Source organism: Ahaetulla prasina, chromosome 5 (genome assembly GCF_028640845.1).
Source record: "Ahaetulla prasina isolate Xishuangbanna chromosome 5, ASM2864084v1, whole genome shotgun sequence".
Classification (NCBI taxonomy): domain Eukaryota; kingdom Metazoa; phylum Chordata; class Lepidosauria; order Squamata; family Colubridae; genus Ahaetulla; species Ahaetulla prasina.
Window position 1 is genome coordinate 29,659,122 of NC_080543.1, and position 15,918 is coordinate 29,675,039.

At 37.1% G+C, this 15,918-nt stretch overlaps 1 protein-coding gene across 5 annotated transcripts in view; it reads left to right on the forward strand.

The window, feature by feature from the left end:
- Positions 1–15,918, forward strand: part of FRY (FRY microtubule binding protein) — a 213,542-nt gene that overhangs the window by 27,929 nt on the left and 169,695 nt on the right. For 2 of the 5 annotated variants that reach the window (XM_058186775.1, XM_058186776.1), the window contains exon 1: positions 14,703–15,055. The exons of 2 other annotated variants lie outside the window; for them this stretch is intronic. In XM_058186775.1, the coding sequence (XP_058042758.1) occupies positions 14,857–15,055 (199 nt within the window). In that variant the 5' untranslated portion in view covers positions 14,703–14,856. Of the gene's footprint in view, positions 1–14,700; positions 15,056–15,918 lie in introns of those variants that run through there. One more of the 5 variants, XM_058186782.1, reaches the window with a different exon arrangement.

Genomic DNA, 15,918 nt, shown 5'->3' on the forward strand with positions numbered 1-15,918 from the left:
AGAGATAGGACGAGAACCACCGAAACACGGTGCCTCCCACTCCTAAACTCCCCAACCATCGCAGCAGGATACCATGGTCGATGGTATCGAAAGCCGCTGAGAGATCTAGGAGAACCAGGGCAGAGGAATAACCCCTATCCCGGGCCCTCCAGAGGTCATCCACCAACGCGACCAAAGCTGTCTCCGTGCTGTACCCGGGTCGGAAACCGGACTGGAACGGGTCTAGATAGACAGATTCATCCAGGTACTGGGGTAACAGATGTGCCACCACACTCTCAACAACCTTCGCCACAAAGCGAAGGTTGGAAACTGGACGATAGTTACCTAAAACAGCCGGGTCCAGGGAGGGCTTCTTGAGGAGGGGCCTCACCACTGCCTCTTTCAAGGCGGTGGGAACAACACCCTCCCCCAAGGAAGCGTTGACAATTCCCTGGAGCCAGCCTCGTGTCACCTCCCGGGTGGCCAGCACCAACCAGGAGGGACACGGGTCCAATAAACATGTGGTAGCATTCAGCCGTCCCAGCAACCTGTCCATGTCCTCAGGAGCCACAGGATCAAACTCCCAGATGGTCTCAACAAGACTAGCCTCCATCACCTCGCCCGAAACGACCCAATTTTGGTCCAGACCGTCCCGAAGCTGAGCGATTTTGTCAAACAGATACCTGCTGAAATCCTCAGCACAACCCTGTAAGGGATCATCGCCCTCCCCCCCCTGGTGTAGGAGGGAGCGAGTCACCCTAAACAGGGAGGCTGGGCGGTTCTCTGCTGACGCAATGAGGGTAGAAACATAGGCCCGCTTGGCCTCCCTCAATGCCACTAGATAGGTCTGGGTAAAAGACCTAACTAGTGTACGGTCAGCTTCGGAATGGCTGGACCTCCAAGCGCTCTCTAAGCGTCAACTGCTTTAATCTAGATTGCAGAAAATATGACTTCTGTAACAGAATCATCAGTGCTTGGAATACTTTACCTGACTCTGTTGTCTCTTCCCATAATCCTAAAAGTTTTATCCAAAAACTTTCTACTATTGACCTCACCCCATTCCTAAGAGGACCATAAGGGACGTGCATAAGCGCACAAACGTGCCTACCGTTCCTGTCCTATTATTTTTCTTTTCTTCTTTCTATATATATGCTTATACCTCCTTATATTTACTCATATATGTTTATATACTATATAATCTTTTTGTATGATACCTACATATATTGTTGTGACAAAATAAAATAAATAAATAATAAATAAATAAATAAATAAATAAATCCAGGAGACACATGGATCTAACATACAATTGGCTGTACTGTAAGGAAAAATAGGTTTGAATTCTTCCCAGCTAACCAAGCTATACCATGCCTCAGTTATTTCCAAAGGACCTGCGCAATTGGGAATACAATTGAGAGTGGAGAAAGAGATTAACCATCTTGTCTGGAATTTCTAAAATATGGCTAATGGGCTAAAGAACTTCATAACACTTTATTAGGAAGGAAGCAAATTAAAAATATAGGTGTTAGTATAATAATGCTCTTATACCTAATACAATGTGTGCTTTTTAGCCTTATTCCAAATTGTTGAAGGGCAATCTCAAGATGTGTAAAGTCTATTAGGATTTGCTACTTGTTACCTTGGAGGAAAATCAGGTGACTGCAGATGCAATACCCTGCAGAGTCAATATAGGAGTTAGCAGTTAGAGACAGGAATACTTTTCTACCAACCAGGGGTAGCTGAACAGTTTTTTCAGTTCATCAGTTCATCAGGGTCTGTGCCATTGTTCATCAGGACCTGATTATTAACAGGCTGTTGCTTCTGAATCTGAAATTCAGAAATAGCCTGCATAGAGAAATACCACTTTGCATATTGAGTGACAGTAATATGGCCCCAGGAGACAGATGTGGATTGAACAAATTTTATTTAATGCATTGCAGAGTTTATTAAAAAAAAGAAGCAGCCCTAAGTTTTAGTCATTTTCTTCCATGCAACTTTTCACTAAATACTTTAATTGGTAGTCGCAATTTGTAGTCTCTGACCTCACCTTCTTGTCCCTACAGGCAACGAATGCAGATGTGAGACTGAAAAACATCAAGATACTCACTTTTGACACAGCAGGAACCATATAGCAATTAGGAGAGATATTCATGTTTTCTGTTAATTAAAACAAATAATAATTAGTTATGCCTTGTCTGCTCCATAAGCTGTTGAATGTCAAGGATGACTGTTCAAAAATGGCATTTTAATAATCCAGTGGATAGTAGACTTATGACTTAGAACATGCAGTTGCACAAATTATAAAATAAGGATAAAAAGCAAATATCACTCCAACTAGCAGACCAGAAAGGAGGCAAAGAATATTTTGATTTACAGTATTTTTAAACAAGTTACTATAACAGACTAAGTACCATTTGAGGAGAAATTGTGTGTCTATACAGAACTTTGTAACATTTTGCCATAGATGTTTACAAACAATAACGTTGGTCAAGGCTGCTGGGATCTATAGCTCAGCAATATCTTGAGGGGCACAATTTCCCCATTCCCACCTTTTACAGCTTATATAACATAATGTTCTGTGGTTTCATTTGTAGCATTAAAAACACATGTGCAGAATTACCAATTACATTTAGATTAAACTAAAAATCACAGCTGATCAAATATTAAAATGGCCTTGAAAATTTTATGTCTACATTTTATCTCACCTTCAACAGCGAATTCAGTGCCATTTTAGTCAGCATAATGGTGAGGAAAGTTGTTAATAAATCTGATTTACTAACCCATCATTTTTTGCTACTGCTTGGTCTTGCTTTCTTCCTGGAAATCTTTTGTATTGTGTACTTGTAGTATAGTCATTCTCCCTATTTGTGAACTACAATACACACACACACTGCTTCAGTCCTAAAAAGATACTAAAAAGCTTCAATTTAATCTGCCACACTAATGGCTAATATATTGCTACTACCTGTTGAAGTTGATCATCACTATTTAGATTAGATTTTACATACTATCTACATTAGTAATTATCTTTGCATAACTGTAAGACACATAATCACTTATTGTTACTTTATATGTAATAAAAAGCTTAACCAAGTTTAAACATTAGGTAACACTTTGCAGTTTGCAGAGGATAAATGATTTTAGGTAGTGTAAATACATCCCAATATGTTTTCATATTACAAATGAGAAGGAATGTAAAAACAGCCGACAAGGACATCAATGACTAACTGTTAGACTGTAGAAAAGCTATTTTGTGATGAGCCCCTGATGCCTTTAGCAATAGTCGGCATCACACATTTCCACTTAATGTAAATAACAGATAAGGTTTTTGACAACCTGTTTTGTTGGATCGGCTATCAAAAACCATGCTAATAGATAAGCTATTTTTTCACTCTTCCTTAGAAGCTTCTTTCTTTGTTCTTTATAATCTTTATTCTTAGAAGCAACTTCTACAGTTTCAGGAGAGAAAACAAATCAATTATTGATTATCATCTGATACAAATTAAGGCAAGATTTTTATCTCTGTCATTAAGGACAATCCAACAGAAGCAATAAAACACATCAGTTTCTAGAAGCAAGTCCAGTTTTAGCATAATTGATTCATGAAATGTATTTATTCCAGCTACCCACCTAATAGTACATGTTTATTTTTTACAGCTTTCTCATGGTGCAGAAACACAAAACTATAAGAGTTATGAAATATAGTCCTTTGGTTCCTGTTCCTGTTCAGTATTAAATGAAGGGTTGGCTATAATCAGTTATTGTATAAAACAGTAGTGGATTGTTACTTGACTGGGTATCAGAAATATTTGGCTGAATCTGTGCCTTAACTCTGTTTTTTGCTTAGCAGATAGGTGCTGTGCATTATTTTTTACATTTATTTTGAAAACATGTACTATACAAATTCCGTAAGAAATGAATGCTAAGTACAGCTTAGTCATTAATGTCGGATAAGTACACATTAACTTTGATAACGGTTGTACAACAGCATATTAGACTAATTCAGAATTATTCAGCTGACTGGAAGAAACAGATAATTTAGCCATATAATGAAAAAACAGTTTTCTACTTGTCTAAAACAGTTTTATAATACGGTCTTATATTTAATCTTATAATATGGTTTTGTGTTTATAATTTGGCCTTGAAATATGGCCTTGTATTTATAATGTCTAAAATGTGTCGTAATGGTGCTATGTATAGATAAATGTTACTTAGTGGTATTATATTATATATTATATTGTTTAATAGAGATATCTAGATAATTAGTTGTAAGTAAGCCACTGGGCTGCATCTGGGATTTATTTACAGAAAGCTTCTGGAGGTTTTCTAGAGATAGAATAACCAAAAATCTATAAATTTCCCTTTAATTCCTCTTTGAAAAAAAATCTGGTTCAGAACGTTGTAATTGATGCTGCTCAAGGGGGAAAATTAACAAGTGGTTTTTCCATCCATTTTCTCGCCATCTGAAATGTCCTGAACAGTACTGTGTTTGGGAATTGTTCTTACCATGGGGCGGGGGGGGGGGCTAACCCTAACCAATTCCATCTCATTTGGAGGAGAATAGTTGTCTTTTCCTGTAAAGAATTTGAAGAAAAGACAAAAGAAACATGGAATAAAGTTAAAATTAAAATCAGAGCTTTTCCTTTTAAAAATTAAACAGAACAGAGAGGGGAACTGGTATACAGAATGGTTGGCATACATGCATTATTTTAAGCCATAATGGATTTCAATTGAGTTTTGGTTTTGGCTTTGGTTTTGTATGTTTTAATAAACCCAAATCATGGCTTTTGGTTTAGTATGTTGCAAAATTATCTTTTTTGATATTTTGTTGATTTCTCAGTTTAAACTGCAATTCCAAATTCCTTCCTTCCTCCCTCCCTCCCTCCCTCCCTCCCTCCCTCCCTCCCTCCCTCATATTGCCTGTTTAGGGAATTTAAATATGCTAACATTCAAATATTATCAATTTTTAAAATATCTAAATAATATTCATCCATTGTAAACATCTTAGTTTGTTAAGTACACATTGGATAGTGTTGAAATATTTCAAACTGTTTCCCTCTTTAATTAGATGTTTTCCTCCATTAATACGATTAACTCACCTTGTGGAACAATGCCAAGGACATTTTTAAAAAGATTGTATGTCTTCCATGAGAGAACATATCCGGAAATGATTCTTGTTCCTTTGCCAGTCAACTGCAACCTGTTTGGAAACTGTCAGTCAAATAATGAAATCTTTACTAAATTTGCTAAATAAATTTGCTACTGTAATTTGCTGCAGCTCTGAAGCATTTTGCAAGAATCAGTTCGATATTTAGCCTTTACTCTATTTGTATTCATTTAGTTTTATACTTATACCTATTCATCCATTCAGCCTTGACTCCATTGGGTATGTATATTGTCATAGAAATCACATATGACTAAATTCATCGATAATCAGCAGATTATTAACTTTTGTTGCTCAAAGAATGCAAAGTAGTATCAGGTAGGATAAAATAAAATCTGTAGAAAAAAATAATTCAGTGGGTTACTTTCATCTTTAAAACTGATAGACAGAATTGGCTTTTGTTTTCTTTTGACATGTGTATACTATTAATAGAATTCCTGTTAGTAGATCAATATCAATAATGATTCAAAAATAAATGACAAGTAAATCCAGCCTTATCTTTCTTTGATGCTTAATGTAATTTGATGTATCACCAAATAGGTGATACATCCATATTGGATTGATCTCATGTTATATAAATTATGATTATATAAGAATCACAATAATCATTGTAATATTAAATTTTGTGCACGAATTAAAAAGTTTCTAAATTAGAAATTATTTTCTATTTCCCAGTTTCTAAAATATTAATGGTAAACATTTTAGCATCAGGATGGGTACACAGAAACCAGAAAAGAAACTTGAATGTAGAAATTCAAAAGTAGGACAATAAATGAATAATAGCATTGAAAGTAATTTGCTATCAGTGAATCTGCAAATGTTTTAAAAGACAGTTCATCAGTAATAGTAATTAGATAGCAAGATATAACCTGACCAAGCATAGCTTCTAGAAGTGTGGAAAGGTATTTGTTGCTTAAATACATGTCTGTTGTGATAAAAGCAAGAATTCTGTTATGTATTTCTAATGAACTACATTAGAAACAGAAGAGCCCAGGGACCATGCTCAATTATTTTTTTCTGAATTTGGTTGGACAGACAAACATATTTTTATTTTATTGAAAGTGATTTCAATTGTAGAAAAATCCACTGGTACTGCCCAAATGCCTTTACATAACATGGAATAATTAAAAAATATGCCTAAAGCAAGATTTTTGTATAGCCTGAAGTCTTTATTCCTGAAGATCAATATTTGTCATGTTTTCTGATAATAAGCTATCTATTAGACTAAGTAAATGTTATTGTTATTTATTTAACACATGTAAATAATTTGACAACTAATCAATGCCATTGATAAAGTATATAGTGCTGTACACATTTAGTTAAAAATAAATCTAATCAAATTTATTGAAACTTGAAAGTAGATTATGATGGAAAATGTATGGTGCTTCAAAATATTTTTATTCTCTTTTCTTTGGGAAAAATGTTTTTTGTTGTATCATTTAGTAATTATTACTTCTAAAGTTCTTCTCATCAACGTTTAATTTGTTAGATTTCATCCAAAAGACCAAACTGCCCAAATTATTAACAATCAGACCTATTATGAACAACAGGAAAAAGCGGATAATGGTGCAGTGGTTAAGGTATCAGGCTAGAAACTGAGAGACCATGAGTTTTAATCCTGCTTTAGGCACAAAACCAGCTGGGTGACCTTTGGCCAGTCGCTCTGTCTCAGTCCTAGGAAGCAGACAATGGCAAATCACTTCCCCAAAAAACTTTGCCAAGAAAATTGCAGGGCTTTGCAGGAATCAAAAGTGACTTAAAGGGACACATACACACACAAACACACACACACACAGAGGGAGGGAGGGAGGGAGGGAGAGAGAGAGAGGGAGGGAGAGGGAGAGAGAATTAAACTCAGTGCAAAATAGTTTGGGAAAATGGGGCAGAGATTTAATTTTTATATTCTACATGATCATTAGTCAGAGGTTTTTACACTGGAAGTATATGCATACATCAAAAACTTCATAATTTTTTAAGGGTAAGCAATGCATTTTGCTTGAATAATCCCATTTCATTCTTCATGTTAGCAGGCAAGCAAAAACAATGCCTATTCTTTGTTTAGCGTTATACATGAAATGGGATCCTTGATTTCTTCTACTCATAATAAATGAAGCATAAGCTAGAGTTAAAAGTCAATGTTTGTTCTTGGCCGATTAAGAGAGGAATAATTCAGGAATCCTATGTCACACCCAAGACTAGAACAAAATAAAATGATGCAAAGAAATACAAACTGCAAGAAGAACCTATCGGAAAGGATCAAATCAAGTGCATTAGAATGCTTTTTCAAGAGCATGATGGTTACTGAAATTCCCTGGCAATAGAGTTTCTGATATGAAAGAAAATACAAAGGTATATAGACTGGATTCACGTATTGTACCAAACCAAAAGTTTGCTTAAACGTCATTTATTGAATAAATGACAGTCAATTGGTTTCACACACTAAGCCATAAACCATGATTTATACAGTACATTAAGCTCAAACCAAACAAACAATAATACGGTTTTGAACTTTGTATAAATTCATTTTTTATTTCCCACTAGTCCCTGTTGGTGCCTGTTGCTGAAATGGAACCATTCTTTTCCTTGTCCCATGAAAGAGTATTTTAGCATTCCAAAATATAGTTACTTTTTCTTTAATACTTTGGAAAGATTCCTTCTTTCATATAGGGAACCTGCTGAACCATGCATATGTACAATAATATTTGATATAGTTGTAAGATAGTGTTTTAAAAGCTTGGCCCCAAGCAATTGGAGAGGTACTGTGGTGTAAGAAAGGGTGGAGTGGAGTGCCTTTGCTATGTCAAAATTAGCATTAGTTAGATTTGAACTAGTGCTGTGGTTCTTTTAGGCTACAGAATAAATCCCTTTGAATGGATTCATTGGAGAATCTGAATGGCAGAATTATTATTTTCAAAGTTAGTTTTGATTTTCTTCAAGAATATTGTGGGAATAATATTAAATCAAGATATTAAAATATTTCATTTATCATAGCATCTCCTATACAGTTTTATTTTTCAACAAATTCTGTTGAAAATATTTTAAGTAAAAATAAAGAGAGAGAAACAAAAGTGATATCATGGAGGGAGTTTTTTCTAGGCTTCTTCTCCAGGCAGAAGATATAAATGAATAAATCAGATTTTCTAAATCTGATGATCAGTCTTTCAAATAGCCAGAGACACAAAAAGCCAAAGAGGGTGCAAGTCCATTATGAAGAGAAATTTAAGGGGCATGCATAACAGCACAAATGTGCCTACCGTTCCTATCCTACTGTTATATCCAATTTATATAGTTATTACATACTTATACTCATATATATGTTTATATATTATATAATTCATGCTTATGCTCATGTATACTGTTGTGACAAAATTAAAAAAAATAAAAATTAAAAAAAATTAAAAAGTGGTGAAATGGTAATGTGGGATTAGATCTTATTTTGCCTCTGTTTTCTCTCAGGGAAAATGGAGCTCAACTGGGTCATTGTTATTCCACTGAGAAAATGAAGGAACTTCAATTTAGGATACATAAAGAGAAAATAAGAGAGAATTTAGCTAATTTAAATGTATTCAGGTACCTTAAGGTCACTTGTATTGCATCCTAAGTACAGAAGGACTAGCAGAGATGATCAAAGAGACCTGTTGGCAATCTTCAAAAATTTCTGGAGATCTAGTGAGGACCCAGGAAATTGGAGAGAGAGAAAATTATGCCTATATTCAAAAAGAAAGAAAACTGAAGACTTGTCAATTTGATGTTTAACAGAGTCTTTGTAGAGAATATGAAGCAACATGCTTGTGGAGAGAAAGAATAGCAAAATTAAGAGAAACCAGTGTAGATTTTTCACAAATTTGTATCAGACTCTGTCTTACTTAATTTAATAGACTAGAATGGTGTTATATATAAGTAGAATGTAAAGAAGATGTTGATTCTAGAAAGAGTGCAGAGAAGAGCAACAAAGATGATTAGGGGAATATCGAATAGCATATGAGTAAATTTAGGAAATATTTTGTATTAGATATATTTCTGAAGGACAGGGGAATTGAGAGTGTGATTAAATGTGGAGTGACTAGAGATTATAATTTAGGAATTATTTTGGATTATGATTGTTAGTTTTGATACCCTGCATTTTGTTCTGGGAAGTCAGGGTGGGGGTAAGGGGAGGGAACTGGGGGTTGAGGGTAGAGATGGAGTGATGGTTAATGTACAGGGATTATTGAAGATGTATAAATATAATTACTGTAGGGTCGGGTCTGCCCAGTTACCATTTTAGAACGGTGGGGAGGGAGAAAAGAGAGAGTAGGAGGTAGGAAAGAGGAGAAGAGGAAGGAAGAGGGGTAAAAGAGGGAGAAGGAAGGTGTAGGGTGGAGGGAGGAGAGGATGTAGATAAGAGAAGGAGAGGAAGGTTTGGAAAGTAAAAGAAGGTAGAAGAGGGAAGAGTGTTAAAAAGGGGGGTGGTGACTGGGCAAGAACGACTAATTGTATATAACTGTACATTGGATGAATTATTTGAGATGATTGTAAAAATAAAACTTTTAAAAGAAAAAAAAAGATGATTAGGGGACTCGAGGATAAAACATATAAAGAACAATTGCTGGAACTGGATATGTCTAGGAAAGTCTTAGGAAAAGAAGGATGATAGCAGTACTCCAATATCTCAGGGGCTGCCACAAAGAAGAGGGAGTCAAGCTATTCTCCAAAGCACCTGAGGGTACAACAAGAAGTAATGGATGGAAACTAATCAAGGAGAAAAGCAACTTAGAACTAAGGAGAAATTTCCTGACAGAACAATTAATCAGTGGAACAACTTGCCTTCAGAAGTTGTAAATGCTCCAACACTGTAAGAAGAGATTAGATAACCATTTCTGTGATGTGGTGTAGGGTTTCCTGCCCAAGCAGGGGTTTGGACTAGAAGACTCTTAAGGTCCCTTCCAACTCTGTTATTCTATTCTATTATAGAGTATATGTGGACCTTGCAAACTTTTGAGAGAGTGTTTCATTAAAGTCTCCATAAAATAATGAAATATGGGCTGGATGATACTATTGTGAGATGAATCTACAGATGGCTGAAAAAAATCATCCCCATAATTGGCCCCACTTTAACTTGGGGGATGATATCAGTAGTGCCATAGAATATTGCCTTGGGCCCCGAGTTGTTCAGCAGGTCTGTCAGTTTATTTATTTATTTATTTATTTATTGAATTTATATAGTGCCCTTCTCCCGAAGGACTCAGGGCGGTTTACTGCCAGATAAAAACACAATTACACAAAAATTAAAACAATTTTAAAAATCTGATTAAATTAGGCCGAAACAAAATTAAAACTATAATAAAAACCATAATAAGCCCCTATTAAAATTACTTTAAGCCAGCCCTGCGCGGGAGAAAAAAAATGTCTTCAACTCGTGATGGAAGGTCCGGAGGTCATGGAGTTGTCATATCCCTGGAGGCAGCTCATTCCAGAGGGCAGGTACCCCCAAAGAGAAAACCCTCCCCCTGGGGGTCGCCAGTCAACATTGTTTGACTGACGGCACCCTGAGGAGGCCCTCCCTATGGGAGCGCACAGGTCGATGGGAGGTTATTGGTGGCAGCAGGCGGTCCCGTAAATAACCCGGTCCTATGCCATGGAGCGCTTTAAAAGTGATAACCAACACTTTGAATTGCACTCGGAAGACCACCAGAAGCCAGTGCAGCTTGTGCAGAAGAGGTGTTATATGGGAGCATCATGTTGCTCCCTCTATTACCTGCGCAGCCGCATTCTGAACCAGCTGGAGCCTCCGGTGCTCTTCAAGGGGAGCCCCATGTAGAGAGCATTACAGTAGTCCAGGCGGGAAGTGACAAGGGCATGAGTGACCGTGCATAAGGAATCCCGGTCTAGGAAGGGATGCAACTGGCATATCAGGCAAACCTGATAAAAAGCTCCCCTGGCGACGGTCGTCATATGCTCTTCTAAAGACAACCGTACATACAGGAGGATGCCTAAGTTGCGGACCCTCTCCATAGGGGCCAATGACTCGCCCCCAACAGTCAGCAATGGAATCAGTTGGCTGTACCGGGATGCCGGCATCCACAGCCACTCAGTCTTGGAAGGGTTGAGTCGAAGCCTGTTCTTCCCCATCCAGACCCGCACGTCCTCCAGACACTGGGACATCACTTCGACGGCTTCGCTGAGTGGTTAGGGGTGAAATGTACAGCTGAGTATCATCAGCATACAGATGGCACTGCACCCCAAAACCACAAATGATCTCACCCAGCGGCTTCATATAGATGTTGAACAGAAGAGGCGAGAGAACCGACCCCTGTTGTTTAGGTAACGGCACACTTATTACATGTGCAGATTCCATCCTTGCCTTACTTGATCTCTTGGTGGCTTTTGCCCATCTAAATCCTCTGAGTTAACCATGGTATTATTCTGGATTGACTCAGAGGATTTAGATGGGCATCATGGTATTGTGGTGGTTCACTTCCTTTCTCCAGAGTCAATTCCAGTAGTTTGGAAAGGAGAGATATTATTATTTGATTTCTATAGCTGCCCAACTCCGCAGGTGACTCTGGGCAGTGTACATCATAAAATGTAAAAACAAATTAAATACAATTAAAACAGTATAAAATAGATATATATGGTTGCCAAGTAGAAATATGCTGCCTTTGGACCCTCTAGTGTGGAGTGCTGCTGGAGTCAGTGCTCTCCTTCTTCTGTTTAATGAAAGTTTACATGAAACTCCTGGGTGAACTACTCCATCGCCATAGGGTAAGGTATCATCAATATGCTGATGATATCCAACTGTATATCTCTGTTCCTAGTAAATTAAGCAATGCTCTATACACCCTCTGTATGGAGACTGTGAAGGTCTGGATAGGGAACAACAGGCTTCAACTGAATCCTGGCAAGGGTAAGAGGTTTGAGGTTTGAAGGCTCTGTATTCTAGGAGTATACTGTTCTCGGGTGCTGAATTGGATTGTGCTATTCCAAACAAACTCTGTGTACAATATGGGTGTCTTCCGGGACTCACAATTCCTGCCCAAGAAGCAGTTGGAGCTAGGAGGGTATTTCTGCAACTTCATATTGTGCACCAGTTGCATCCATTCCTGGATTAAGGGGCCCTACAATGTACTCTACAGAGGCTGCTCCTGAAGAGTATCCAAAAACTTCAGTTACATCTGAAAAAATTGAGTGGTACAAACTGCAGGGGGGCTGCATGCATGTGTGGAGGCGTTAACGTGCATGTGGAGGGGCGGGACGCATGTGGAGGGGCAGGCATAGGAGTGTTGTGACCCAGGTTCCTGGACTCGGACTCCTGGACTCGGATGATTCAGAAAGTGAGGGAGAAGACCTGGCAAGGCCTGCTTCTCCTGGGCCCTCTCCCTCCCTGGCACCCACCCAAAGGGAGGAGGAGGGGCCGGCAAGGCCTGATTCTCCCGGGCCTCCTTCTGATTTGGCAACGCCCCAAGAACAGTTTTGGCATGATGCAAGACTGCGCAGACGTGACCGGCGCGCGCAGCAGAGGAAGCACTGGGACAAAGCCAAAGAATGATGAGTCATGCAGTGACATCTACAGAGGTTATAAAAGGAGGCGGAACTTCCTGGTTTTTTTGTCTTGGACAAAGCAGTGAATTTGCGCGGGCAAACTGTATCAATGGAGGGAAGAATATATTCGTGAGTAATTCTGGCCTTATCTATAATTTCCTCGTTATCTCCAGAGACTTGGCAGGCCCGTGGGTAGACGTGGCCAGAACATTTATCTATGTAAATAAATTAGAAAAGGAGGCCTTTGACTGACTCTTTGTTGGGAGTATTGGGGGAGGGAAACAGAACAAGGGGGGCACGTGCAGGGGTCCGTAAATGCATGCACAGGGGGTGGGGTGCATGTGCGGGGGCCATGCACACATTGCATTTTGGGGGTTTGCGCACACATGCTTTGGGTCCGGAAAGGTTAGCCATCACTGGTATATTGGATTATAGTCAAATAACTGGTTGGCATTTATGGTCCTTCGCTGTGTCCTAGGGAAATTTACAACTAAAACATTCAAACACTGGCATTTTGGATTTTGACATTTCTATTTATTTGAACTGCACCTATTCAAAAATAAAGGTTCGACGCAGGCAGCAATAAATAAATCTAAACCCAACAAAAATGCAACATAATATATAGCTGGACATATAATTCCACATATAAAAAGCTAACTATATTTTACAAAAAGGTCAGGAGGTATATAAGTAGTCACTTTATTTAGCTTGCAGAGGATTCACGTTTAAACCCAAAGCCCTGGGGTATTTAGATTTGAGATTTGAGAAGAAGATTTGAATGATATTATATCAATTTATTTCTTTAATTGTAAAAAAGGGACTTGCTTTTGAAGAGATTAAATCAGAGTCAAGAAGTGGTAAAGAAGAAGTAGAAAAACAGAAAAATTGTCCAGGTGTAAACATGTTTACAAAGCTGTGCAGCAATTATTCAAGTTTTAGCTGTGCAAACAAAGCTTGTTGAAACTTTACCATCTGTACTTCAATTAACTGAAGAACTTGCCCCAGGGTATCTAGGGAGTTTGTTGACTATGCTGAAGGATGAATGAAAACAAGGATAGAAACGGAATTAATGCAAGATTTCTTATATACAGGTTTTGTGTAGCTTTTGAAGAATTCCAGCTTATTAACAGGGTTGTTTTTATAATACTGCATAGAAATAAAGTAACAACTCATTTGCCATCTGCAACACCTGCATGATTTTTTAAAAATAAAGTTTAGCTCAGCATCTCCACTTTATCAATAGCTTCAGGAGGCAATCTAGTTAAAAGTATGATACGTCTTTACAGAAATGCAGAATGTCAGAGAGAAGAGCTTAATTTTATTTAACATAAATATATTGAAATTGATAAAATGATACAATAACAAGTTGTACTTGGTGTTTCATTAGATTTAACATGCATTTAACCTAATAAATTGCAATGCTGTATTTTTCTATACATGTATTAAGTGATTATAGAAAAGTACTCATATTCCAGTTTTGCAGATTTGAATAAAACCTGAATATCTTTCAATGTATAGGTGTCAAAACAGTTAGCATTCTCAAAATAAATAATATGCTGCCATCTTCCCTAACTTGACATATTCCAACCAGTGGAATTTTTAATCCAATCATTCTCATTAAATAAATTCAGGTTAATGGGTGGCATTATGGGACTTGTGGTCCAACCTATCTTGAAAGCAGTAGATTGAAAACAGCTACACTGTTCAGTTATACACGTTAAATAAAATGTTTTGTTCACATCTGATCTTTAAGCAAATAACAGCACATACTAAATTGCAGAGCTCCTGTATTTACTGAGACATGTCTCTGCGTTTGATCTGTCACTAAGCAGAGAAACATGAACAGTGAAACATGAATTACAGCAGCTTTCCAAAACTAGTTTTTTACCCTGCGTAATGGGAGTTGATGAGCTTAGTCAGGTAACCTTGTCAGTAATCTACATGTCTCTCTTTGCATTAATGATTTTGTTATGTCTCCTCCCTTGAAGTACTTGTCTTTTAAAAGGAGGGACTTGGTGGTAATTCTACACTCAGTTCTGCCCACGCCTATTCACACTTGCTAAACTTACCAAACAAGTGCTGGGCTAAGCATTAAAAATGGTTGGTGACTGCTTTTCATCAGTAAAAGATTTGATTGATCTGCAGCTCTGCTTTGTTTCCAGAAATTGAGTAGTGGTTTTAATATATGTGCTGCAATGGCAATTGGTGACAGTAATCTTCATTTTAGAACTAAGTGTCAATTAACTTCATTCCAAGCTGATTATAAACTAAGACGGAGTAGTCTACCATCGGAACTCCTCAGAAATGACATTAAAGGAAGCTATCAAAGAAATGTTAGGAATTTAGAACTCATCCATCCAAGACGCCCTAAGAAAAGACCATCATTCTTTCCAGGTAGGACATGTCAGGAAGTTGCTGTTGTAAATTCTTAATGGTTTCTTTATGTTTGAAAAATACAGAGATTTCTAAATATCTATTACACATATTTTAAAATACCAAATCATGGTAGTATACGGTAATAATATTGAACTGAATCACCTCATTGCATTGAAACATGTTTATTGAAAAATATAATATTGCTTCCTATATTGTAGCATTTTTTATAAAGAGGTTTAGAATGTTACAATGCTTTTAAGAAAGCATGAACAACCAGATTCTATTTTGAATTATTTGTATGACGTTTTGACAGTTTGTACTATATCAAGTTCTAGTTCTTATCAATAAAAAATACCATTATTCTGAAAAACATGCTTTTAAATCCTTATTTTGCACTGAACTAGGAAACGTTTGCAGTAATGGGTATATTCAATCCTCAGTTGGATTTGTGTTTCTTAATCAGATTTTCAGTTAAATAAGGAACAGTGAATTGCGGCTTTAATTTAAAATAGTAAAGGAGTTAAGACAAAATGTTGATTACTTGTAAATTCATTGTACAGATAGAGAAGTTCTAAAGCATATTAAGAACCTATATTTTTGCATGTGTGCAACATTTTTTTTCAAATACTAAATAAGATATCTGGATAAGAAAATCAAATTGTTTTTAATTCAGAATTCCATTTAAGAACTCGTATAGGCTTGGTATCAAAGATTTGGGATTCTTGTTTTAAAAAGGACACATCCCCATAAATTTTAAAATGAAAGCAGATTTAAGAACACATTATAAATGCAAAAATATTTTAAAAGCCCTGGGAGGGGAAAAAAACATTTGTAAATGACTTTGCATTTTTCGTTTAAATTGTCAGCTATAAGCAGACATC